The 24,357-nt window shown below is 44.2% G+C and overlaps 1 protein-coding gene and 15 pseudogenes across 8 annotated transcripts in view; all 16 read left to right on the top strand.

Annotated features, from left to right (window-relative positions):
• Nucleotides 1-24,357, top strand: part of DCAF6 (DDB1 and CUL4 associated factor 6) — a 618,531-nt gene that overhangs the window by 89,397 nt on the left and 504,777 nt on the right. For all 8 annotated transcript variants that reach the window (XM_077295474.1, XM_077295473.1, XM_077295472.1 and 5 more), the window contains exon 4: nt 16,035-16,127. In XM_077295474.1, coding sequence (XP_077151589.1) covers nt 16,035-16,127 — 93 coding nt within the window. The remainder of the gene's footprint in view (nt 1-16,034; nt 16,128-24,357) is intronic.
• On the top strand, nt 1,820-1,938 carry LOC143759929 (5S ribosomal RNA; annotated as a pseudogene).
• On the top strand, nt 1,942-2,060 carry LOC143759812 (5S ribosomal RNA; annotated as a pseudogene).
• On the top strand, nt 2,064-2,182 carry LOC143759698 (5S ribosomal RNA; annotated as a pseudogene).
• LOC143759584 (5S ribosomal RNA) lies at nt 2,186-2,304 on the top strand (annotated as a pseudogene).
• LOC143759469 (5S ribosomal RNA) lies at nt 2,308-2,426 on the top strand (annotated as a pseudogene).
• LOC143759354 (5S ribosomal RNA) lies at nt 2,430-2,548 on the top strand (annotated as a pseudogene).
• Nucleotides 2,552-2,670, top strand: LOC143759238 (5S ribosomal RNA; annotated as a pseudogene).
• Nucleotides 2,674-2,792, top strand: LOC143818854 (5S ribosomal RNA; annotated as a pseudogene).
• LOC143818736 (5S ribosomal RNA) lies at nt 2,796-2,914 on the top strand (annotated as a pseudogene).
• Nucleotides 2,918-3,036, top strand: LOC143763530 (5S ribosomal RNA; annotated as a pseudogene).
• Nucleotides 3,040-3,158, top strand: LOC143762399 (5S ribosomal RNA; annotated as a pseudogene).
• Nucleotides 3,162-3,280, top strand: LOC143761258 (5S ribosomal RNA; annotated as a pseudogene).
• Nucleotides 3,284-3,402, top strand: LOC143760042 (5S ribosomal RNA; annotated as a pseudogene).
• Nucleotides 3,406-3,524, top strand: LOC143760102 (5S ribosomal RNA; annotated as a pseudogene).
• LOC143818656 (5S ribosomal RNA) lies at nt 3,528-3,646 on the top strand (annotated as a pseudogene).

Below are 24,357 nucleotides of genomic sequence, written 5' to 3'. Positions count from 1 at the left end.
GCTCTCATGCGCACACACACAGGAGTAACAACAAGGGCTGTGAAGTCTGTAAGCCAAACCTGACTCCTCAATTTCCCTGACTCTCCACTCCAACTCCGATTTCATGACTCTGACCCCACAGCAGTGCCTCACTACTGAGAATGTACATAAAGTGCAGCACAGATTCATCTACACTAAAAGCCGAGATCCTTAGATTAGGAATAGAACAGACATGTATAGGACATTTCATAACTTTCCCAAATTATTAGGAAAAAAATTACAGCACATCCTGCACTGAACTCCTGAATCCAATGTATTATGGTATATATTTTAGGAGTCTGAGTCTGTCCACTTTATACGGACTTTGACTTCAGCAAATGAACACAGACTCCGACTGCACAGCCTTGGCAACAACATGGAGGAAGTATACTGAAATAGGATCAGTCGTGCCATGTATCCAATATTGTGGTGTGGTAGAAAAGTACTCACTAGCTATGACTTTGTGTATTTCTATGGCTGTGCAGTAACTATCTTCCTTTAATCCCTTTTCTCCCTCCCTTTCACATGTCTCATCACTTTAACATGTGGAGAAATTGCTCCGGATTTACTGTAGAGATTCTGCACCACAAGTCTCTGGCATTATACAATATGTGTTAGGAGTTTTTTAAAACTCTATCCAACATGTATAGCTTTTCAAACGTTTTATGCAAATATTGATGCATCATTCAGATAATTAAATTTGAACCCCTTAGTGACCGTGCCAAATGTTTTTAAACTCTTACCTGTGTCACTTTATTTGGTAATAATACTGGAATTCTTCAACAAATCCCAATGATTTTAAGATTGTTTTTTTCATGTCACATTATAATTTATGATAATGGTTAATTTAGGTCAATATGTTTTGTGTTTTTTTACAAAAAATATCAGATTATTGAGAAAATGTCAAAAAAAATTAGCAATTTTCAAATTTTGAATGATTAAATAAATGATTGAAGGATTTTTTTTCCCCATGGTGGAGCTTACTCTTACCACATCGGTTTTTTTTTGCCTTCCCCTGGATCAACATGTTAGGGCATTTTAGGCTATGGGTTGAACTAGATGGACTTAAAGTCTTCCTTCAACCTTAATAACTATGTAACTATGTAACTATTTATTTTACCCAGACAGTCATACCATCGAAAAACATTAATAAATAACATTTCCCTTGTAGGAGAAAAAAAGGGGTTGAGACCGCGCATAAGGGAATGTATTAGCAACAACAATGATAATAGTGTACCATGCCACAATGGATGTTGGCAGGAAGAGCCCCTGCTGAAAAGACCACGCAATACTCTATGCAGAAAAACAGCTCAAATGAGAATATACTAGTGCTTGGACAGACTGGGCAGGGGTGTAATAAACACTGATATGTGAATTATACTGACGCCAAAGATCCACCAAAATGAATGGTGAACATACCTGTGAATACCACCAATTCTGTGGAAAGGCTGTGGATATGCCGGTAAGTGTGACGGTGTGACCAGCCAGGATCCAGGCACCAGGATGTCAGGTGCAGGGCTGAGCGTGAAGCAGTAAAATGAAGAGTCCGGCGTCAGGTCAATAGCTGGGGTAATGGGTCGGCAAGTATGAAAGCGCTGCTGCACGCAGGTGCTGTGCGGAGGCTGCGTAGAGCCAGGGAAAGCCCCGGCCGGTAGCGTCCCTGGATACGAGCACAAGGAGAATGGCCGACAAGGAGCTGAGCGTGTGACGTCACCGCTGAGAAGACTACGGAGCGGTACTAGGGACAAGGTTCTAACCAACATGGGAGACTGGCTGGGAATTCCTGGTACCGTTGACTTGGGTCAATGGCCACACTAAGCTGAATGTGCCTGCCCTCGTCAGATCGCAAATGCTAAGCAGCTTGAGGCTAGGCAAGTACCAGCATGGGAGACTGGCTGGGAATTCCTGGTACCGTTGACTTGGGTCAATGGCCACACTAAGCTGAATGTGCCTGCCCTCGTCAGATCGCAAATGCTAAGCAGCTTGAGGCTAGGCAAGTACCAGCATGGGAGACTGGCTGGGAATTCCTGGTACCGTTGACTTGGGTCAATGGCCACACTAAGCTGAATGTGCCTGCCCTCGTCAGATCGCAAATGCTAAGCAGCTTGAGGCTAGGCAAGTACCAGCATGGGAGACTGGCTGGGAATTCCTGGTACCGTTGACTTGGGTCAATGGCCACACTAAGCTGAATGTGCCTGCCCTCGTCAGATCGCAAATGCTAAGCAGCTTGAGGCTAGGCAAGTACCAGCATGGGAGACTGGCTGGGAATTCCTGGTACCGTTGACTTGGGTCAATGGCCACACTAAGCTGAATGTGCCTGCCCTCGTCAGATCGCAAATGCTAAGCAGCTTGAGGCTAGGCAAGTACCAGCATGGGAGACTGGCTGGGAATTCCTGGTACCGTTGACTTGGGTCAATGGCCACACTAAGCTGAATGTGCCTGCCCTCGTCAGATCGCAAATGCTAAGCAGCTTGAGGCTAGGCAAGTACCAGCATGGGAGACTGGCTGGGAATTCCTGGTACCGTTGACTTGGGTCAATGGCCACACTAAGCTGAATGTGCCTGCCCTCGTCAGATCGCAAATGCTAAGCAGCTTGAGGCTAGGCAAGTACCAGCATGGGAGACTGGCTGGGAATTCCTGGTACCGTTGACTTGGGTCAATGGCCACACTAAGCTGAATGTGCCTGCCCTCGTCAGATCGCAAATGCTAAGCAGCTTGAGGCTAGGCAAGTACCAGCATGGGAGACTGGCTGGGAATTCCTGGTACCGTTGACTTGGGTCAATGGCCACACTAAGCTGAATGTGCCTGCCCTCGTCAGATCGCAAATGCTAAGCAGCTTGAGGCTAGGCAAGTACCAGCATGGGAGACTGGCTGGGAATTCCTGGTACCGTTGACTTGGGTCAATGGCCACACTAAGCTGAATGTGCCTGCCCTCGTCAGATCGCAAATGCTAAGCAGCTTGAGGCTAGGCAAGTACCAGCATGGGAGACTGGCTGGGAATTCCTGGTACCGTTGACTTGGGTCAATGGCCACACTAAGCTGAATGTGCCTGCCCTCGTCAGATCGCAAATGCTAAGCAGCTTGAGGCTAGGCAAGTACCAGCATGGGAGACTGGCTGGGAATTCCTGGTACCGTTGACTTGGGTCAATGGCCACACTAAGCTGAATGTGCCTGCCCTCGTCAGATCGCAAATGCTAAGCAGCTTGAGGCTAGGCAAGTACCAGCATGGGAGACTGGCTGGGAATTCCTGGTACCGTTGACTTGGGTCAATGGCCACACTAAGCTGAATGTGCCTGCCCTCGTCAGATCGCAAATGCTAAGCAGCTTGAGGCTAGGCAAGTACCAGCATGGGAGACTGGCTGGGAATTCCTGGTACCGTTAACTTGGGTCAATGGCCACACTAAGCTGAATGTGCCTGCCCTCGTCAGATCGCAAATGCTAAGCAGCTTGAGGCTAGGCAAGTACCAGCATGGGAGACTGGCTGGGAATTCCTGGTACCGTTGACTTGGGTCAATGGCCACACTAAGCTGAATGTGCCTGCCCTCGTCAGATCGCAAATGCTAAGCAGCTTGAGGCTAGGCAAGTACCAGCATGGGAGACTGGCTGGGAATTCCTGGTACCGTTGACTTGGTTAGAACCTTGTCCCTAGTACCGCTCCGTAGTCTTCTCAGCGGTGACGTCACACGCTCAGCTCCTTGTTGGCCATTCTCCTTGTGCTCGTATCCAGGGACGCTACCGGCCGGGGCTTTCCCTGGCTCTACGCAGCCCCCGCACAGCACCTGCGTGCAGCAGCGCTTCCATACTTGCCGACCCATTACCCCAGCTATTGACCTGACGCCGGACTCTTCATTTTACTGCTTCACGCTCAGCCCTGCACCTGACATCCTGGTGCCTGGATCCTGGCTGGTCACACCGTCACACTTACCGGCATATCCACAGCCTTTCCACAGAATTGGTGGTATTCACAGGTATGTTCACCATTAATTTTGGTGGATCTTTGGCGTCAGTATAATTCACATATCAGTGTTTATTACACCCCTGCCCAGTCTGTCCGAGCACTAGTATATTCTCATTTGAGCTGTTTTTCTGCATAGAGTATTGCGTGGTCTTTTCAGCAGGGGCTCTTCCTGCCAACATCCATTGTGGCATGGTACACTATTATCATTGTTGTTGCTAATACATTCCCTTATGCGCGGTCTCAACCCCTTTTTTTCTCCTATTTTCACTTGTGTCAGGGCCAGCGTCTACCTGATTTTGATTCCAGCTGCTGAGGGTTTTGTTTGTTCATGTGATTTTGCGCTGGTGTATCTGCTATATTAACATTTCCCTTGTGTCTCCTTTACATCAGCACCATTTGTAAAATGTTATTTTATTTTCTTTGCATTTTAGGAGGTTTAAAAATGTAGCAGTAATTTTTCATTTTTTTCAAGGAAATTTACAAAAATTATTTTTTTAAGGACCTATCCAGCTTTGAAGTGACTTTATACTATAGTGTACAGCCGACAGCTGCTGGATTGTCACCTGTATGGGGATGAGATCTATATATATAATTGGCTAAGGGGAACTTCCGTCTGTCTGTCTGCAACTTCTGTAACGAAAATCCTGCGTCGCTGATTGGCGCGACCAATCAGCTACAGGCTTAGTCCGGCTGTGAATTGGCCCCTCCCTACTCTCCTCTAGTCAGTGCCCCTCCCTACTCCCCTACAGTCAGTGCCAGTGTGTTGCCCCATCCCAGACCAACTTTTTACTATTGATGCTGCCTATGGAGCATCAATAGTAAAAGATATAATGTTAAAAATAATAAAAAAAAATAAAAATTGTGCTATTCTCACCTTCCGCCGTCCACCGAGACCGCTAAGTCATCTGGGTAATTTCACAATGCATCACTGCGAACGGAAGCTGGCAGCAGCATCGCGCGCATCGGCACAGCTTTGCTGGACGCCGTAGGGTGAGTATATAACTATTTTTTATTTAAATTTTTTTTTTTAACAGGGATATGGTGCCCACACTGCTATATACTACGTGGGCTGTGTTATATACTACATGGGCTGTGTATACTACGTGGCCTGTGTTATATAGCACAGCCCACGTAATATATATAGCACAGCCCACGCAGTATATATTATGTGGGCTGTGTTATATACTACGTGGCTGCTATATACATATAATCCGAAAAAAGGAGTCACAAAACTGCCATTAAAGGTGTATAAAAGTTACAACATTTATTAACAACCATTATATATTAAAATGCTCAGATGAAGTACAAAACTCATAATCATAATAGGGTAATATTGTGAATCACGGATATAGGTAACAAAAACCACATAACACACCTAAAGTCTACGACTTGAGGTCACAGGTTCACTTGGAAAAAGTATACTAAAGGTAATTGCACATTACTAGTCCCAATAAGGACCCATACAAAGTGCAAGTCTATATTAACATATAGGACCGGACCTCACCCATATCAGTCGTGGTGTGTATATGTGGCAGCGCCAGCCCCTACACGCGTTTCGCGTAGGCTTCTTCGGGGTGGCTGCTATATACTACGTGGCTGTACTATATACTACATGGCTGTCTGTGTTACGTGGGCTGTGCTATATACTATGTGCCTGCTATATACTATGTGCCAGCTATATACTATGTGGCTGTGCTATATACTACGTGGCTGTGCTATATACTACGTGGCTGTGCTATATACTATGTGGCTGTGCTATATACTACGTGGCTGTGTTATATACTACGTGGCTGTGTTATATACTACGTGGCTGTGTTATATACTACGTGGCTGTGCTAAGCGCAACGTACGTACGTACGTACGTACGTACGTACGTACGTACGTACATACATACATATTCTAGAATACCCGATGGGTTAGAATCAGGCCACCATCTAGTTCTCTTATATCTCAGGTCAGTAAAAAGAAGTATTGGTGGTCATTAAGGGGTTTAGTATGGTCGATTGATGGCACAAGATCCAGAGGTGAGAGCCCTAGTGAGTCTAGATGATTGGTGATCTTTCACTACACTATTTGACCCTAATCTAAGGTGCAGCAACTGCTCATTGAAAATCAGACTTTTTTTTTTTCTTTCTCCGTTAGTGATCCGGCAACTTGACAACTTGATCAGTGGTCAACCAATTAGGTTACATTCCAGTAACAAAACATGGTATTAAGTGGCCTAACCTTTACCTTGTATGGCAAACTTGTGCTGCTGGATATTTGACCAGGATGTAGTATAGGAAAGCTACTAATTACCATGTTTTGTTAGTGGAATCTAATCGAATTTGTTCCTACTGATGAAGTTTGGCGAAACGTCTACACCAACTGAGCTTCTACCTCTGGAACCTTTGAAGAATTCCATAGCCTTGTATGCAAATTAGCACTGCAGACCAATTTGTACTTCTGTTTGGGATGCCTCCGCTGAGTGCTGCTATATGACATGTTACCCGGGAACCTTTCATTATATGCCTTGGTTTACTCTGAGTGATTCTTGTGTTTTGATTAATAGGTGGATTACTTAGTACATGAGCCTTATTCATTATAAAATTTATGGATATCATGTATACTATTAATAGAACATGAAATGGCCTTTAGATTAGTTGGTGTCTGGCTCCTAAGACCTTCAACAACTGTTCACAGCACTTGTCAATGTTGCGTTAGTCAGGAAGCTCCTACATGACCATGCATGCAGGGTGGTGAATGAGTTCATAGATGTACTAAAAGATGCATTATAGACCTCACTATAATGCACATCCTCTGGCATGCACACAAAGTGATGCACCTCTAATTACTTCTTTCTTTTTATTAAGAGTGCCAGTCTATAAGTCTCCCAGTTTTGTTTTGTTTTTTTTTAAAAGGGTATATCCGGGAGTTTATAAAATACCAAAGATTTGCTTAAACACTAGCAGGCAGGTAATTGCAACTTACCTGCCTGTTGTGCACAGCGCTGTTCTTCCACGGTACAGAGAGGTCACAGACCGCTCTTGCCGGGGATTCAGTTTCCTCTACTGATGCGACAGAGTGGGACTTCTGACATCATTCTGATTGACATCTGACTCACCCAGTTAGGCAGTGGGATCCATCTGTCAATCAGAATGACATCGGAAGTCTCGCCCCATCTACAGAGACGAGCATAAAAGAAGCCTTCACTTTGTAGACGTGACGTCAGCAGATGCTTCTGAATCCCCCTGCAGGAGCCGTCTGTGTCTGCTCTGTGCCGGGGAATAAACGCCCGTGGACTCAACAGGCATGTACGTTGCAATTACCTGATTGTTGGTGCTTAGGTACATTTTTGAATATTATGACACGTCACTCCTTATCAAAATTGGGTGCTCAGATAAAGGTTACCAACCCCTATATAAGAATAAGCAACGGATCTGGCACTCAAAAAATTAGCAGCAGTAATGAATTTATTCGTGATTCAGTAATCCCAAAAATAAGTGTTACGTTTCGCGTTTCGGTCTTTTCCTAGACCTTCTTCAGACTGGGATAAAATAATAAACAATAAACAGAAAAAGCATGATACAATCAGTTTGATCATGCATGAAAAAATCCTACAGAGAACATGATGCATCAAATGAGCAAAAATAGAACATGATATAGCCACTGGACAGAATTAGATAAACTGGTGGCCATGCGTTAATGAGACAGTACTAGATGTCAATTTCCTTTGAAATACATATAATCATATAAGGAAGCCACTTTGTCAGTTCTAACACAATATCATCAAGTATAAGGCTATATCAATTATTAAGCCATTCCTGTAGTAAAAAGGATATAATGTGGCCTCAATGCTATTGACTTTAATAGGGAATGCATATTAGTGTTACTAATATAGAGTATGAACCCGAGACCGCCAATGAAAGTAAAGGAAAAAGAAAATGAGATGCTTACCGGATTGTGATAATGCTGTGGGACCAACCAAAATAAATTAAATGATCATTAGGAGTTCTAGGAAAATAGAATAGTTGTAGTGTGATATTAAGAAACCCTAGAATCAAGAATAAACGTGCCCAAAAGGAATATTATCATCATATAATCAGAAGCGATTGTTTACCATATGGATATCATGTATACTAGGTCCCGGTTAGTAGCACTGCTAGAAAGAATTGCAGGTAAAAGCTTGAGGTAATGGCGCTAAGGGACCATGTGCGTGCTCCCTATAAATAATAATGGTAGTCCCGGAAGTGTGTAACCGGAAATAACACTAAGCATGTGAGTGGACCGCAGGTGAAACGCAAAGGTCTCCTGCGTACCGGAAGTGCGTTACTGAAGATTCTTAGGACCAGATGTGCTCGGTGGAATGCAGCCGTGAGCCGCAAGCTGGAAGTGTGTAGTGCTGGAGGCGGATCTCAGTTTGCTGTGAGAGAAGAAACTCATCGATGGAGCGTGTGGATTCGGTAAGTATGGTAGATAGGAAGAAATTAATATTCATAGTGCAACCTGGGGAAATATCAAAAGGAAAAGTATATCAGTACCTTCAGTAAATAATAATATACAGTACATTTAAATAAGGAACCGCATCCTATCCCTCAGGGATGAGTATTATCTAAGTAATAAAAAATATATAACTCAGAAATAAAGATAAGTTGTACACATAAACCTCAAAGAACACAGATACCCAAAAGTAGAACAATCCTGTGAGCTCGTACTCTATTTAACCCTTTAGGTTCCAAGCTCTGTAGATAATGTATCCAAAAGGCCTCCCTGAGCTGGAGTTTTTTAATCAAATTACCTCTTCTGTTGATGTGTACCTGTTCCAACATCAAAAAACGCAATTGTGCAATGGATTGACCAGCTGTATGAAAATGATGGGGTACTGGAAGATGATGTCTCCCACGACGTATGTCGGATTTGTTTTGTGATATGCGGTCTTTTATGGCCTGTGTGGTTTCTCCCACATAAATCTTTCCACACGGGCATTTTATAGCATATATTACAGATTTAGAATCGCAGGTGTAGAATCCCTGAATCGGTATATCTGCGCCCGTTAATGGGTGTGAGATATTGGAGCCCTTTAATACATTGGCACACTGTGCACATTGAAGGCATGGGAAAGTGCCTTTTCATTGGGTCTGTAGGAATGTCTGTTTTGATGTATTCTCTTTTTGTTCTTTAAATTACTGGGCCTTCTGAAACAGGGAAGAAAAGGTACTTGGAACTCCGGAGAAGTTGAAGTAAATTCCAATGTTTTCTGATTTTTGTGTGAAGTTTATACATGAAAGGATGAAAAGTATGGAAGAAAGGGATTCTAGGAGAGGATGTAGATATTTTAGATGAGCTCGTCCTGTTAAGACATTGTCGTAGTAGCCGGTGGGGATAACCCCTTTGTAAGAATTTCTCCTCCATATCATCCAGTCGTTGGGAACATTGATGAGGGTTACTAACTATTCTTTGAACGCTTTCAGACTGAGAAAGTGGGATTGATTTTTATTTATTTATTTTTTTTACAGCTCTTGGATGACAACTCTGATAAAATAGATTATTACGATCAGTATCCCTGACAAAAAGATCTACTGTCAAATTACTGTCAGTGTCCTGTATAATCTTGGTGTCTAAAAAGTTAATTTCCGTTGGGTGACAATTCAATGTAAAAGTAAGTTCGGGCCAAATGTGATTAATTTGGTCAAAAAAACAGATCTAGGCTTTCACGTGTACCTCTCCATAGACAAAAAACATCTATGTATCTACGCCATAATAGGCAGTAAGATTGATATTATTCATTACAGTATACATATTCTTATTCAAAGGAGGACATGAAACAATTTGCATAGGCTGAGGCCACATTGGACCCCATCTGTTGTGAATTTGCTTTTTGCTCCCTCTAGTGGTTACTAGTTTTTTGACTCTGGTTTTTCTGTCATTCCTTTTATCCGCACCTGGGTCGTTACTTAGGGGTGTTGCTATATAAGCTCCCTGGACCTTCAGTTCAATGCCTGGCATCGTAGTTATCAGAGCTAGTCTGCTGTGCTCTTGTCTACTGATCCTGGTTCCAGTTATATCAGCTAAGTCTGCCTTTTGCTTTTTGCTATTTGTTTTGGTTTTGTATTTTTGTCCAGCTTGTTCCAAATCTATATCCTGACCTTTGCTGGAAGCTCTAGGGGGGCTGGTGTTCTCCCCCCGGACCGTTAGACGGTTCGGGGGTTCTTGAATTTCCAGTGTGGATTTTAATAGGGTTTTTGTTGACCATATAAGTTACCTTTCTTTATTCTGCTATCAGTAAGCGGGCCTCTCTGTGCTAAACCTGGTTCATTTCTGTGTTTGTCATTTCCTCTTACCTCACCGTCATTATTTGTGGGGGGCTTCTATCCAGCTTTGGGGTCCCCTTCTCTGGAGGCAAGAAAGGTCTTTGTTTTCCTCTACTAGGGGTAGCTAGATTCTCCGGCTGGCGCGTGTCATCTAGAATCAACGTAGGAATGATCCCCGGCTACTTCTAGTGTTGGCGTTAGGAGTAGATATATGGTCAACCCAGTTACCACTGCCCTATGAGCTGGATTTTTGTATTCTGCAGATTTCCACGTTCCTCTGAGACCCTCGCCATTGGGGTCATAACAGTTTGCCAGGCCAGTATTAAATGTTTAATGCATTGCAGAAGAGGGATTATAAGAAAGAAGATTCTGAGTTTTTTTTTTTTTTTTTTTTCTTCTTCCCCTTTACCTCAGAGTGGCTATGCTTGCTGCAGACATGAATGTCCAGACCTTGATTACAAGTGTGGACCAGCTGGCTACTCGTGTGCAGGGCATACAAGACTATGTTATCAGAAATCCTAGGTCAGAACCTAAAATACCGATTCCTGAACTGTTTTCCGGAGACAGGTTTAAGTTTAGGAATTTCGTGAATAATTGAAAATTGTTATTTCGTTCTTACGGGGCGACCCACAGGATTGGGCTTTTTCGCTGGCGCCAGGAGATCCGGCATTGGCTGATCTTGATGCGTTTTTTCTGGCGCTCGGTTTACTTTATGAGGAACCCAATCTTGAGATTCAGGCAGAAAAGGCCTTGCTGGCTATGTCTCAGGGGCAGGACGAGGCTGAAGTGTATTGCCAAAAATTTCGGAAATGGTCCGTGCTGACACATTGGAACGAGTGTGCACTGGCCGCTAATTTTAGAAATGGCCTTTCTGAAGCCATTAAGAATGTTATGGTGGGTTTTCCCATTCCCACAGGTCTGAATGATACTATGGCACTGGCTATTCAAATTGACCGGCGGTTGCGGGAGCGCAAAACCGCAAATTCCCTCATGGTGTTGTCTGAACAGACACCTAATTCTGTGCAATGTGATAGAAAAACCGCAAATTCCCTCATGGTGTTGTCTGAACAGACACCTGATTTAATGCAATGTGATAGAATCCTGACTAGAAATGAGCGGAAAATTCATAGACGCCGGAATGGCTTGTGCTACTACTGTGGTGATTCTACACATGTTATCTCAGCATGCTCTAAACGTATAGCTAAGGTTGTTAGTCCTGTCACCGTTGGTAATTTGCAACCTAAATTTATTCTGTCTGTAACTTTGATTTGCTCACTGTCATCTTATCCTGTCATGGCGTTTGTAGATTCAGGTGCTGCCCTGAGTCTCATGGATCTCTCATTTGCTAAGCGCTGTGGTTTTACTCTTGAACCATTAGAAAATCCTATTCCTCTTAGGGGTATTGATGCTACACCATTGGCAGCAAATAAACCGCAGTATTGGACACAGGTTACCATGTGCATGACTCCTGAACACCGCGAGGTGATACGTTTCCTGGTTTTACATAAAATGCATGATTTGGTTGTTTTAGGGCTGCCATGGTTACAGACCCATAATCCAGTCCTGGACTGGAAGGCTATGTCAGTCTCAAGTTGGGGCTGTCGTGGTATTCATGGGGATTCCCTGCCTGTGTCTATTGCTTCTTCTACGCCTTCGGAAGTTCCGGAGTATTTGTCTGATTATCAGGATGTCTTCAGTGAGTCTGAGTCCAGTGCACTGCCTCCTCATAGGGACTGTGACTGTGCTATAGATTTGATCCCAGGCAGTAAATTTCCTAAGGGAAGACTGTTTAATCTGTCGGTACCTGAACATACCGCTATGCGTTCATATATCAAGGAGTCTCTGGAGAAAGGACATATTCGTCCGTCTTCTTCCCCTCTTGGTGCGGGATTCTTTTTTGTGGCAAAAAAGGACGGATCTTTGAGACCTTGTATTGATTATCGACTTTTAAATAAGATCACTGTCAAATTTCAGTATCCTTTACCGCTGTTGTCTGACTTGTTTGCCCGGATTAAGGGTGCCAAGTGGTTCACCAAGATAGACCTTCGTGGTGCGTACAACCTTGTGCGCATTAAGCAAGGTGATGAATGGAAAACCGCATTCAATACGCCCGAAGGTCATTTTGAGTACTTGGTGATGCCTTTTGGGCTCTCCAATGCGCCTTCAGTTTTTCAGTCCTTTATGCATGACATTTTCCGGAAGTATCTGGATAAATTTTTGATTGTTTATCTGGATGATATTTTGGTTTTTTCTGACAATTGGGATTCGCATGTGGAGCAGGTCAGGTTGGTCTTTAAAATTTTGCGTGAAAATTCTTTGTTTGTCAAGGGCTCAAAGTGTCTCTTTGGTGTGCAGAAGGTTCCCTTTTTGGGGTTCATTTTTTCCCCTTCTGCTGTGGAGATGGACCCAGTCAAGGTCCGAGCTATTCTTGATTGGACTCAGCCCTCGTCAGTTAAGAGTCTTCAGAAGTTCTTGGGCTTCGCTAACTTCTACCGTCGTTTTATCGCTAATTTTTCTAGCATTGTGAAACCTTTGACGGATATGACCAAGAAGGGCTCCGATGTAGCTAACTGGGCTCCTGCTGCCGTGGAGGCTTTCCAGGAGTTGAAACGCCGGTTTACTTCGGCGCCTGTTTTGTGCCAGCCTGACGTCTCACTTCCCTTTCAGGTTGAGGTGGATGCTTCGGAGATTGGGGCAGGGGCCGTTTTGTCGCAGAGAGGCCCTGGTTGCTCTGTTATGAAACCTTGTGCCTTTTTCTCTAGGAAGTTTTCGCCTGCCGAGCGAAATTATGATGTGGGCAATCGGGAGTTGTTGGCCATGAAATGGGCATTTGAGGAGTGGCGTCATTGGCTCGAGGGTGCTAAGCATCGTGTGGTGGTCTTGACTGATCACAAAAATCTGATGTATCTCGAGTCTGCTAAACGCCTTAATCCGAGACAGGCCCGCTGGTCATTGTTTTTCTCCCGCTTTGATTTTGTTGTCTCGTATTTACCAGGTTCAAAGAATGTGAAGGCCGATGCTCTTTCTAGGAGCTTTGTGCCTGATGCTCCTGGAGTCGCTGATCCTGTTGGTATTCTTAAAGATGGAGTTATCTTGTCAGCTATTTCTCCGGATCTGCGACGTGTGTTGCAGAGATTTCAGGCTGATAGGCCTGAGTCTTGTCCACCTGACAGACTGTTTGTCCCGGATAAGTGGACCAGCAGAGTCATTTCCGAGGTTCATTCCTCGGTGTTGGCAGGTCACCCGGGAATTTTTGGCACCAGAGATCTGGTGGCCAGGTCCTTTTGGTGGCCTTCCTTGTCAAGGGATGTGCGGTCATTTGTGCAGTCCTGTGGGACTTGTGCTCGAGCTAAGCCTTGCTGTTCTCGTGCCAGCGGTTTGCTCTTGCCCTTGCCTGTCCCGAAGAGACCTTGGACACATATCTCCATGGATTTCATTTCTGATCTTCCGCTATCTCAGGGCATGTCTGTTATCTGGGTGATATGTGATCGCTTCTCCAAGATGGTCCATTTGGTTCCTTTGCCTAAGCTGCCTTCCTCTTCCGATCTGGTTCCTGTGTTTTTCCAGAACGTGGTTCGTTTGCACGGCATCCCTGAGAATATTGTGTCAGACAGAGGATCCCAGTTCGTTTCCAGGTTCTGGCGATCCTTTTGTAGTAGGATGGGCATTGATTTGTCGTTTTCGTCTGCTTTCCATCCTCAGACTAATGGACAGACGGAGCGAACCAATCAGACTTTGGAGGCTTATTTGAGGTGTTTTGTCTCTGCTGATCAGGACGATTGGGTGACATTCTTGCCGTTGGCTGAGTTTGCCCTTAATAATCGGGCTAGTTCCGCCACCTTGGTTTCGCCTTTTTTCTGCAACTCTGGTTTCCATCCTCGCTTTTCTTCGGGTCATGTGGAGCCTTCTGACTGTCCTGGGGTGGATTCTGTGGTGGATAGGTTGCAGCAGATCTGGAATCATGTGGTGGACAACTTGAAGTTGTCACAGGAGAAGGCTCAGCGCTTTGCCAACCGCCGCCGCGGTGTGGGTCCCCGACTACGCGTTGGGGATTTGGTATGGCTTTCTTCCCGCTTTGTTCCTATGAAGGTCTCCTCTCCCAAATTTAAACCTCGTTTTATTGGGCCTTACAAGATATTGGAAATCCTTAATCCTGTATCTTTTCGTCTGGATCTTCCTGTGTCGTTTGCTATTCACAATGTATTTCATAGGTCCTTGTTGCGGCGGTACATTGTGCCTGTAGTTCCTTCTGCTGAGCCTCCTGCTCCGGTGTTGGTTGAGGGCGAGTTGGAGTACGTGGTGGAGAAGATCTTGGATTCTCGCCTCTCCAGGCGGAGGCTTCAGTACCTGGTCAAGTGGAAGGGCTATGGTCAGGAGGATAATTCCTGGGTGGTCGCCTCTGATGTTCATGCGGCCGATTTAGTTCGTGCCTTTCATGCCGCTCATCCTGATCGCCCTGGTGGTCGTGGTGAGGGTTCGGTGACCCCTCACTAAGGGGGGGGTACTGTTGTGAATTTGCTTTTTGCTCCCTCTAGTGGTTACTAGTTTTTTGACTCTGGTTTTTCTGTCATTCCTTTTATCCGCACCTGGGTCGTTACTTAGGGGTGTTGCTATATAAGCTCCCTGGACCTTCAGTTCAATGCCTGGCATCGTAGTTATCAGAGCTAGTCTGCTGTGCTCTTGTCTACTGATCCTGGTTCCAGTTATATCAGCTAAGTCTGCCTTTTGCTTTTTGCTATTTGTTTTGGTTTTGTATTTTTGTCCAGCTTGTTCCAAATCTATATCCTGACCTTTGCTGGAAGCTCTAGGGGGGCTGGTGTTCTCCCCCCGGACCGTTAGACGGTTCGGGGGTTCTTGAATTTCCAGTGTGGATTTTAATAGGGTTTTTGTTGACCATATAAGTTACCTTTCTTTATTCTGCTATCAGTAAGTGGGCCTCTCTGTGCTAAACCTGGTTCATTTCTGTGTTTGTCATTTCCTCTTACCTCACCGTCATTATTTGTGGGGGGCTTCTATCCAGCTTTGGGGTCCCCTTCTCTGGAGGCAAGAAAGGTCTTTGTTTTCCTCTACTAGGGGTAGCTAGATTCTCCGGCTGGCGCGTGTCATCTAGAATCAACGTAGGAATGATCCCCGGCTACTTCTAGTGTTGGCGTTAGGAGTAGATATATGGTCAACCCAGTTACCACTGCCCTATGAGCTGGATTTTTGTATTCTGCAGATTTCCACGTTCCTCTGAGACCCTCGCCATTGGGGTCATAACACCCATCGCTGTGCCCTGAATTTGGAGCTTAAAAGTATCCTCAAAGTTAAAGAAGTTTTCAGTGAGAACCTGTTTCAATAGATCTGATAAGAAGGATATAACTGTAGAATCCATAGAGGACCTTTCCAGTAACTGTTTAGTAGCTCTGATGCCTTTAACATGTTGAATGGACGTATACAAATTATTCACATCAAATGTTACCAATAGCGTTCCCTCTGGTAATCGACCCATGTCCCGGATAATTTGTAGAAAAGCCCCCATATCTAAGAGGAAGATGTATCCTTAATAAGGACTTTTTCAAGTAATGTCGATAAAGGGGATAAAATGGAATCCATTGAGGCAACTATCGGTCTCCCTTTTCTGTAAATATATTACTGCTGCTAATTTTTTGAGTGCCAGATCTTTTACTTATTCTTAGGTACATTTTTGTTTTTTTAAAAGTCCCAGATACCTCCTTTAATTTATCTGAATTGTTTGTTTAAAGTGTTTGTGTTCCCCATCCATATAGGTGAATACGATTTCTTGGAATGGTACGGGGGAATACATACTTTCTGGCTCCGATGACACGACTTTAGTTATTAGCAACCCTTACAATAAAAAGGTAAGTTTTTTTTTTTATCTTCACACGATTGTGTTTTTTTAAGAAACTGCGGCCCTTAGGGTGCTGTCCCTGGTGTTGGTGTACTTTATGGCAAAATTCTGAAGGAGAGTGTTTGTTTTTGTTTTTTTATAAGGCATATTTATTGAGAACGGTCCATCACGCTCAACACTTGACTTTTTAGAATGTTTTAATGCTGGCAGCATTAGTAAATAGACCCAAATTGCTGTTTAGACTGAAATCCATGTCAGTAAAGCCTTTGTACAACATTTTGACATTTTATTCTTTTTCAATAGGAGTGGTCTAAGGCACATTGTGTTTCACTTATCGGATCTGAACAGATTTTGGTTGCAGTCCCCCCCACATATATAAATAGGGCATCTACACATTTTTACCCCTTACTGTTGTATTGTAATACAATTGTTTTTGGACTCAATCCAATGATTCTCCGCTTTAATATCACACTGTCCGTAGCGCTATAACTCCGTGGGGGTCCAGTGCCACGAGATGATGGGGAGCATGATGAGTCTGTAGGAGGAGTGAGGTAGGAGGGTTTTGTTGTATTGTAGTTATGTATTGAACAACCGCCGCACAGGCAGAATGGGGGAACATACACCAGGATGGGGGAGAATATAATAGGATGAGGGACCAAGCTGGGCGACCATACACCAGGACTAGCTATTGAACATGTTCTACACACGGGTGGCGAGCATTTTTATTGGTACATTTTTGTACTACGTTAAAGGGAACCTGTCACCGGAAATAACGCTATTGAAGTACAAATATGCAGTTAATCTGCAGGTTAACAGCTTTATTATGCTGTCTGGCACGTGCACCCAGCCATATCCAGTGAGGAGAAAATGAACTTTCCAGTTCACCACCTGACAGCACCATGGAGGACATCCTTTTTACCCTCAGTGGGACAGGAACAACGAGCGGTTAAAAGGACCCTCCTCTTACCACCCACCAGTGTTTTTCCTGTCCCTCTGGGGATAGGAACGGCGAGCGTGTCCTCGGACGGTGCTGTGCAGATGGTGCGATCGGGGGGCCCAGCCTTTCCCTTCCCACCACAATAAATCTGCGGCTGATACCTGCAATGGTGGTTGGATCCGCTTCCTCCTCCGTGGGGGCTCTCGGACCGGGCGCCATTCAGCTGAGGCGCATCAGTTCCCGGCGGGGCCGGTGAAACAGCCGCCGCGTCTCTTCTGGCGGCGACGGCCATGTTACTTTTCTGGCCGCGACTGCCGCATCACTTCCAACTTCTGGGCTCCAGCATCTCTGCCGGACGGCAGAATCCAGCGGCGACGCTGGCCTCGCGGAGAGGCCTTTGTCAGCACGGGCACGCTGAGCGGGACACGGTCGAGGATGAATAATACCATCCCAGAAAACCTGAAAGTAGGTGTACCATGGGTTCTCTGTCCCTGTATCACCATTGCCACAGACGCCAGTCAGTTTGGATTGGGAGGACATATAGAAGGAAAATACTACCAAGGTCATTGGAGTCCAGATATTCAAATTTCAGAGAACTATACGCAATATGGAAAGTTCTTTACCAGGCTCGGTCAGAGATCAGAGGCAAACATGTGAAAGTACTGTCCGACAATGTGACAGCAGTGGCGTTTCTAAGACACCAGGGAGGTCCGAAGGCCCATCATTACAGCATCAGGAAAACCAGATTTTCAAGTGGGTGGAAAACTTGGTCGAATCCATCTCTGCAGTACACCTGGAGGGAGCCAAGAACCAGGTGGCAGATTTCGTGAGCAGGACACCGATGAATCCCACAGAGTGGGAATTGAATGCGGAAGTGTTCGACATGCTGTGCCGACGTTGGGGAACACCGCAAGTGGATCTCTTTGCCACCAGGACAAATGCAAAAGCCAGAACCTTTTTTTCATTAAATCCCCTAGACGGGGCAGCGGGGTTCGACCCTGTATCACAGCATTGGGGAGAAGGGCTCCTGTACGCCTTCCCACCCCTCCCACTGATTCCGAGAACACTCAGAAAGATACGGGACAACGGAGTGACAGTGATCTTGTTAGTACCTTTTTGGCCAAGGAGAAGCTGGTTCTCTGTACTAAACAGAATGGCAGTAGAGAGGCCTATTCTATTACCGAAGAGACAGGACCTGCTGCACCAAGGTCGGTTGCTCCAAGAATCCAGACTCGCTCCAGCTATCTGCTTGGATCCAGAACGCCAGACCCTGAGATCCAGAGTCCTGTTGGAAGATGTGATCACGAAACTCCAAGCAAGCAGAAAGCCGGTGACTTCGGCAATCTACAATAAAATTAGGATGCGATTATGTACCTTTTCAGGAGGAGCTCCAGTAGACACTTCAAGTCCGGACATTCCCAAAATCCTCGACTTCCTCCAGTTAGGCTTTAAAAAGGGCCTTCAGCCTAGTACTTTAAAGGTGCAGATTGCGGCCCTTAGTGTTTTCTTTGACTTTTCTTTTGCCGCACATCCCTGGGTAGCAAGGTTTTCTAGGGCCACACAGATTGAGACCCCTTGTAAGAAAGTCATCTCTACCATGGGACCTTACCCTGGTCCTTAATGCCCTGTGTAAACCTCTGTATCTCCTGTCAGAGGACATGGATATAGCCAAGCTCTCTTTTAAAACCGCTTTCCTTGTAGCCATCACATCAGCTAAAAGGTTGGGGGAGATGCAGGCCCTATCTATACAGGATCCATAGCTACAGATTTTTGATGATAGAATAGTCCTGAGGCTTGACCCAACTTTCCTCCCCAAGGTGGTATCATCTACAAATATGAACCAAGAAGTAATTCTCTCTTCGTTCTGCCAGCACCCTAGAAATTCAAAAGAAGGGGTCTATCATAATTTAGACGTCAGGGAGACCGTACTAAAATAGCTAAAGGCAATCAAAAGTTGGAGACAAGACAAAAATCTGTTTATACAATATGGGGGGCCAAAGAGGGGCTGTAGATCAGAAAAGGCAACTATCGCGGAGTGGATAAAAACAACGATAGACTTGGCTTATAGAGCTCAAAAGAAGGATCCCCCAAACATTCTTAGAGCCCATTCAACCCAAGCTATGGCTACGTCATGGGTGGAAAGAGGGGGGCCTCAACAGAACAAATCTGCAGGGCCACAACTTGGGCTAGTCTTAGTACTTTCGCTAAACATTACAAGCTAGATGTTTCAGAACAATTAGCCTTTGGCAGGAAGGTCTTACATGCAGTAGTCCCACCGTAAGATTACCATCCTTTGGTATTTCTCCATGGTGCTGTCAGGTGGTGAACTGGAAAACGGTAATTAGACCTACCGGTAATTGTATTTCCAGGAATCCATCCTGAGAGCACTACTAGTTCCCTCCTCACTGCAAGCTTTTGTTTTGTATACTGATGTGACGTAACATTGGTGTAAGAATTATTAATAAAGTCTCTTTTTTGTATCCATCCAGATGTGGTGCTTTGGAAAATCACTGGTGGGTGGTAAGGGGAGGGTCCTTTTAACCGCTCGTTGTTCCTGTCCCACTGAGGGTAAGAAGGACGTCCTCCATGGTGCTGTCAGGATGGATTCCTGGAAATACAATTACCGGTAGGTCTAATTACCACTTTATTCTCCCTGTCAGCATTCAGCTTCCGTCTTGGGATTAGCGCCATGTGTTATTATTATTATTTATTATAGCGCCAATTTTTTCCTTGGCGCTTTATATGTGAGGAGGGGTATACTTAATAAAAAACAAGTACAGTAATTTTAAACAATACAAGTCACGACTGGTACATGAGGAGAGCGGAACCTGCCTGCGAGGGCTCACAGTCTACAAGGGATGGGTGAGGATACAGTAGGTAAGGGTAGAGCTGGTTGTGCAGTGGTTTGGTGGATCGGTGGTTACTGCAAGCTGTAGGCTTTTTGGAAGAGGTAGGGCTTCAGGTTCTTTTTGAAGGTTTTCCCGTAGGCGAGAGTTTATGTTGTGGTAGAGTTCTAGAGTAGGTGGGATGTGCGGGAGACCGCTTTGTATACACAGCTCTGAGTATACAGAGTGGCTGCTGTTACCGCACCCCCGGCCCTGACTGACAGCCGGACTCAATGTAGAGGGAGTGTCAGTCAGGACAAGGACTTCGGTTACAGCGGCAACTCTGTATACTCAGAGCAGTAACTGGACCAGCGGCTCCCACACCTCCATGACTGAAACCGAATGCTGACTGAAATGATAAATTTCATTTTCTCCCAGCTGCATTCGGCTGTGTACAAGCGGCGGGCAACATAATAACGCTGTTAACCTGCTGATTAAAGAACCTAATTACTATAAGATACAATATTGTTATGCTCCAGAAAGACATCCTGGCCTCTCTTGAACCCCTCTACTGAGTTCACCATCACCAGCTCCTCAGGCAAGAAATTCCAGATTCTCACTGCCCTGACTGTAAAGAATCCTCTTCTATGTTGGTGGAAAAACCTTCTCTCCTCCAGATGCAGAGCATGCCCCCTTGTGACCGTCACCTTCTTTGGTTATAAACCAATTCTTGGAGAGATACTTGTATTGTCCCCTTATATACTTATACATGGTTATTAGATCACCCCTCAGTCGTCTTTTTTTCTAGATTAAATAATCCTAATTTTGCTAATGGTGGTGACATGCTAATTATTGGCTTTAGATCACTGTGATAGGGTTTGTCACAGTGATCAAAAGGAACCAATGGGAAAAATCCCTGCTGTTGTCAAGGTGCCATCCAGCAGATCTCATTTTGAATGCGTCCACCACTTTTTTTCAACAAGAGGAGGATGGCAGAGGTACTGAGGGGGTGGGCCTGGGGACATCATTTTTCTCCCCTCTGACATGTATATCATGTCAGAAGAGAGATAAATTATTTTAATAGTGGGCACATTTTTTTTTTTTAACATAAATCCCTGATCATGTTGTCCAGGTTCTTGGCTGACCCTGGAGATTTTTCTAACTCAGTGGGGCGCTATACCCTTATTCCTGATTGCCGTTTTAAATCGGCAATGATGTAATAAGGCCCCTTGGCGGCTGCCATGTTAATGCTTTTCTATGATCGTTAAGGGGTGAAACCAACAGGTGTTCTGGTTCATGTTTTTGTTTTAATCTACTGAAAAAGCCTTAGCACATTAAGGTAAAAAAAAAAGTTAACTCCTTAAATAAATATGAGAAAGTACTGTATGTGCCCACTAAACTGCCCACTCAGTAAATTGGTGGTGGATTGACTGACAGGTTGTCAAGCCGATTATAGTAGCACAACCCCCTAGAAGGCTTATAATCCTTAAAAAGGCTTATGGTGAGTTTACATTGGTCGATGGCTGCCATCAGATGACTGCCAACAAGCTGCATGTAATCCAATTTTCAGTAATTTAATAGATTTGTTTGTGAAAATGCAGTTGGCCTGTCTAAACAATCAGTAACACAATCATTTAGTGCACTTGTCAGTGTTGTTTTACATAGGATGATTTGCTGCTGAAAACTATTATTTTTAAGCCAGCTAAAAAATAATTTTACTGGACAAACAAGCATTTTGTTCATTCTTTGGTTGATCGGTAGCCCGTTTACTGCCATATTATCAGGAAATAAGTGTTCCTAGTAGTGATGAGCGAGCGTGCTCGTTGCTCGAGCTTTCTGAGCATGCTCGAGTCTCAACCAAGTATTGCCAGTGCTCTGATGCGATGCTCAGACCCATGCCCTGCATGTTGCATGGCTTAAAGAAAGATGCAGGTATTGCCTGCCATACACTGTTAAACTGTAGCCATGTTTATTGGCTTTATTACAGCCACGAAACATGCGGGGCAGGGATCCGAGCATCGGCAATACTCGGTCGAGACTCGAGCATGCTTGAAAAATCCGAGTAACGAGCACACTTGCTCATCACTAGTTCCTAGGAACCCTTTGCTGATAATTTCGCAGTGTAAGTCCTCACTTCCACATTGATCCAAGAATGGGGCAGAAGTCATCACATTTACTGATGCTTGTCGAGATGTGTGCAAGTTCTTAAAGTATTATTATTATTATTATTATTATTAAAAATTATTAAAGTATGATCTATTGTCCCATTCATCACAATGGAACAAGTGCATGATATCTCCTTACCGCTTAATTGTTCTATATAGCAGGAACCAGTAGACATCGCTTACGGTACTTTACTTGCTATCATACACACACATACAGGTGCTTCTGGCAAAATTAGAGTATCATCCAAAAGTTAATTTTTCAGTTCTTCAATACAAAACGTAAAACTCATATATTGTATAGAGTCATTACAGAGTGATCTATTTCAAGTGTTTATTTCTGTTAATATTGATGATTATGGCTTACAGCCAATGAAAACCCAAAAGTCATTATCTCAGTACATTAGAATACATTAACCCCTTTATCCCATATGACGTACTATCCCGTCGAGGTGACCTGGGACTTAATTTCCAGTGACGGGATAGTACGTCATAGGCGATCGGCCACGCTCACGGGGGGAGCGTGGCAGATCGCCACCTGGTGTCAGCTGATTATCACAGCTGACATGCAGCACCATATGCCAGGAGCGGTCAAGGAACGCTCCTGGCACATTAACCCCCCGCCACACTGCGATCAAACATGATCACAGCGTTCCGGCTGCATACGGAAGCATCGTTCAGGCAGGGGGCTCCCTGCGTGCTTCCCTGAGACCCTCGGAACAACGCGATGTGTCGCGTTGCTCCGAGGGTCTCCTACCTCCTCCTCCCTGCAGGCCCGGATCCAAAATCACCGGCGGGGGGCTTTCTGGGTCCTGCAGGGAGGTGGCTTGCAAGCGCCTGCTCAAAGGAGGCGCTGGCAAGCGTCCCTGCAGTGCCTGTCAGATCGATGATTTGACACAGTTCACTGCAAAGTGTCAGATCAGCAGATCAGTGATCTGTCAATATAATGTGATGTTCTCCCCCCCCCCCCCCACCCCCCCGGGGCAATGTAAAGAAGTAAAAAATAAATATTTACATGTGTTAAAAAAATAAATAAATAAATACTTCCTAAATAAAGAAAACAAAAATTCTTCCAATAAATACATTTCTTTATCTAAATAAAAATAAATAAATAATAGAAGTGCACATATTTAGTATTGCCGCATCCTTAACGACCCGACCTATAAAACTGTCCCACTAGTTAACCCCTTCAGTGAACACCATAAAAAAAACGAGGCAAAAAACGGCGCTTTATTATCATACCTACAAACAAAAAGTGGAATAACACGCGATCAAAAAGACGGATATAAATAAACATGGTACCGCTGAAAACGTCATCTTGTCCCTCAAAAAACGAGCCGTGATAGTGTCATCAAAGAAAAAAGTTATAGTCCTCAGAATAAAGCGATGCAAAAATAATAATTTTTTATATAAAATAGTTTTTATCGTATAAAAGCGCCAAAACATAAAAAAATTAGGTAACTGAGCTGTAATCGCTCAGACCCGAAGAATAAAACTGCTTTACCAATATTATCAAACACGGAACGGTATAAGCACCCCCCCAAAAGAAATTCATGAATATCTGTTTTTTGTTCATTCTACCTCACAAAAATCGGAATAAAAAGCAATCAAAAAATGTCATGTGCCCGAAAATGGTACCAATGAAAATGTCAACTCGTCCTGCAAGAAACAAGACCTCACATGACCCTGTGGACCAAAATATGGAAAAATTATAGCTCCCAAAATGTGGAGACGCAAAAACTATTTTTTGCAAAAAAAAAAAAGCGTCTTTTAGTGTGTGACGACTGCCAATCATAAAAATCTGCTAAAAACCCCGCTATAAAAGTAAATCAAACCCCCCCTTCATCACTCCCTGAGAAATTGCTGGTCAACTTTTAACCCTTATAACTCCCTAACAAAAAAAAAAAATTTGGTTCCAAAATTGTGCTGATGTAAGGTAGACATGTGGAAAATGTTACTTAGTAAGTATTTTTTGTGACATATCTCTGTGATTTAAGGGCATAAAAATTAAAAGTTGGAAAATTGTGAAATTTTCAAAATTTTCGCCCAATTTTCGTTTTTTTCACAAATAAACACGCAGGAAATATCAAATAAATTTTACCACTATCATTAAGTACAATATGTCATGGGAAAACAGTGTCAGAATCAGTGGGATCCGTTGATGCGTTCCAGAGTTATATCCTCATCAAGGGACAGTGGTCAGAATTGTAAAAATTGGCCCGGTCATTAACATGCAAACCACCCTTGGGGGTTAAGAGGTTAAAATCCAAAATTTTGGCCTACTGAAATGTATGTTCAGTAAATGTACTCGGTACT

The sequence above is a fragment of the Ranitomeya variabilis genome, chromosome 3 (assembly GCF_051348905.1).
Source record: "Ranitomeya variabilis isolate aRanVar5 chromosome 3, aRanVar5.hap1, whole genome shotgun sequence".
Taxonomy (NCBI): Eukaryota; Metazoa; Chordata; class Amphibia; order Anura; family Dendrobatidae; genus Ranitomeya; species Ranitomeya variabilis.
This window is presented reverse-complemented; position numbering and strand designations above follow the sequence as displayed.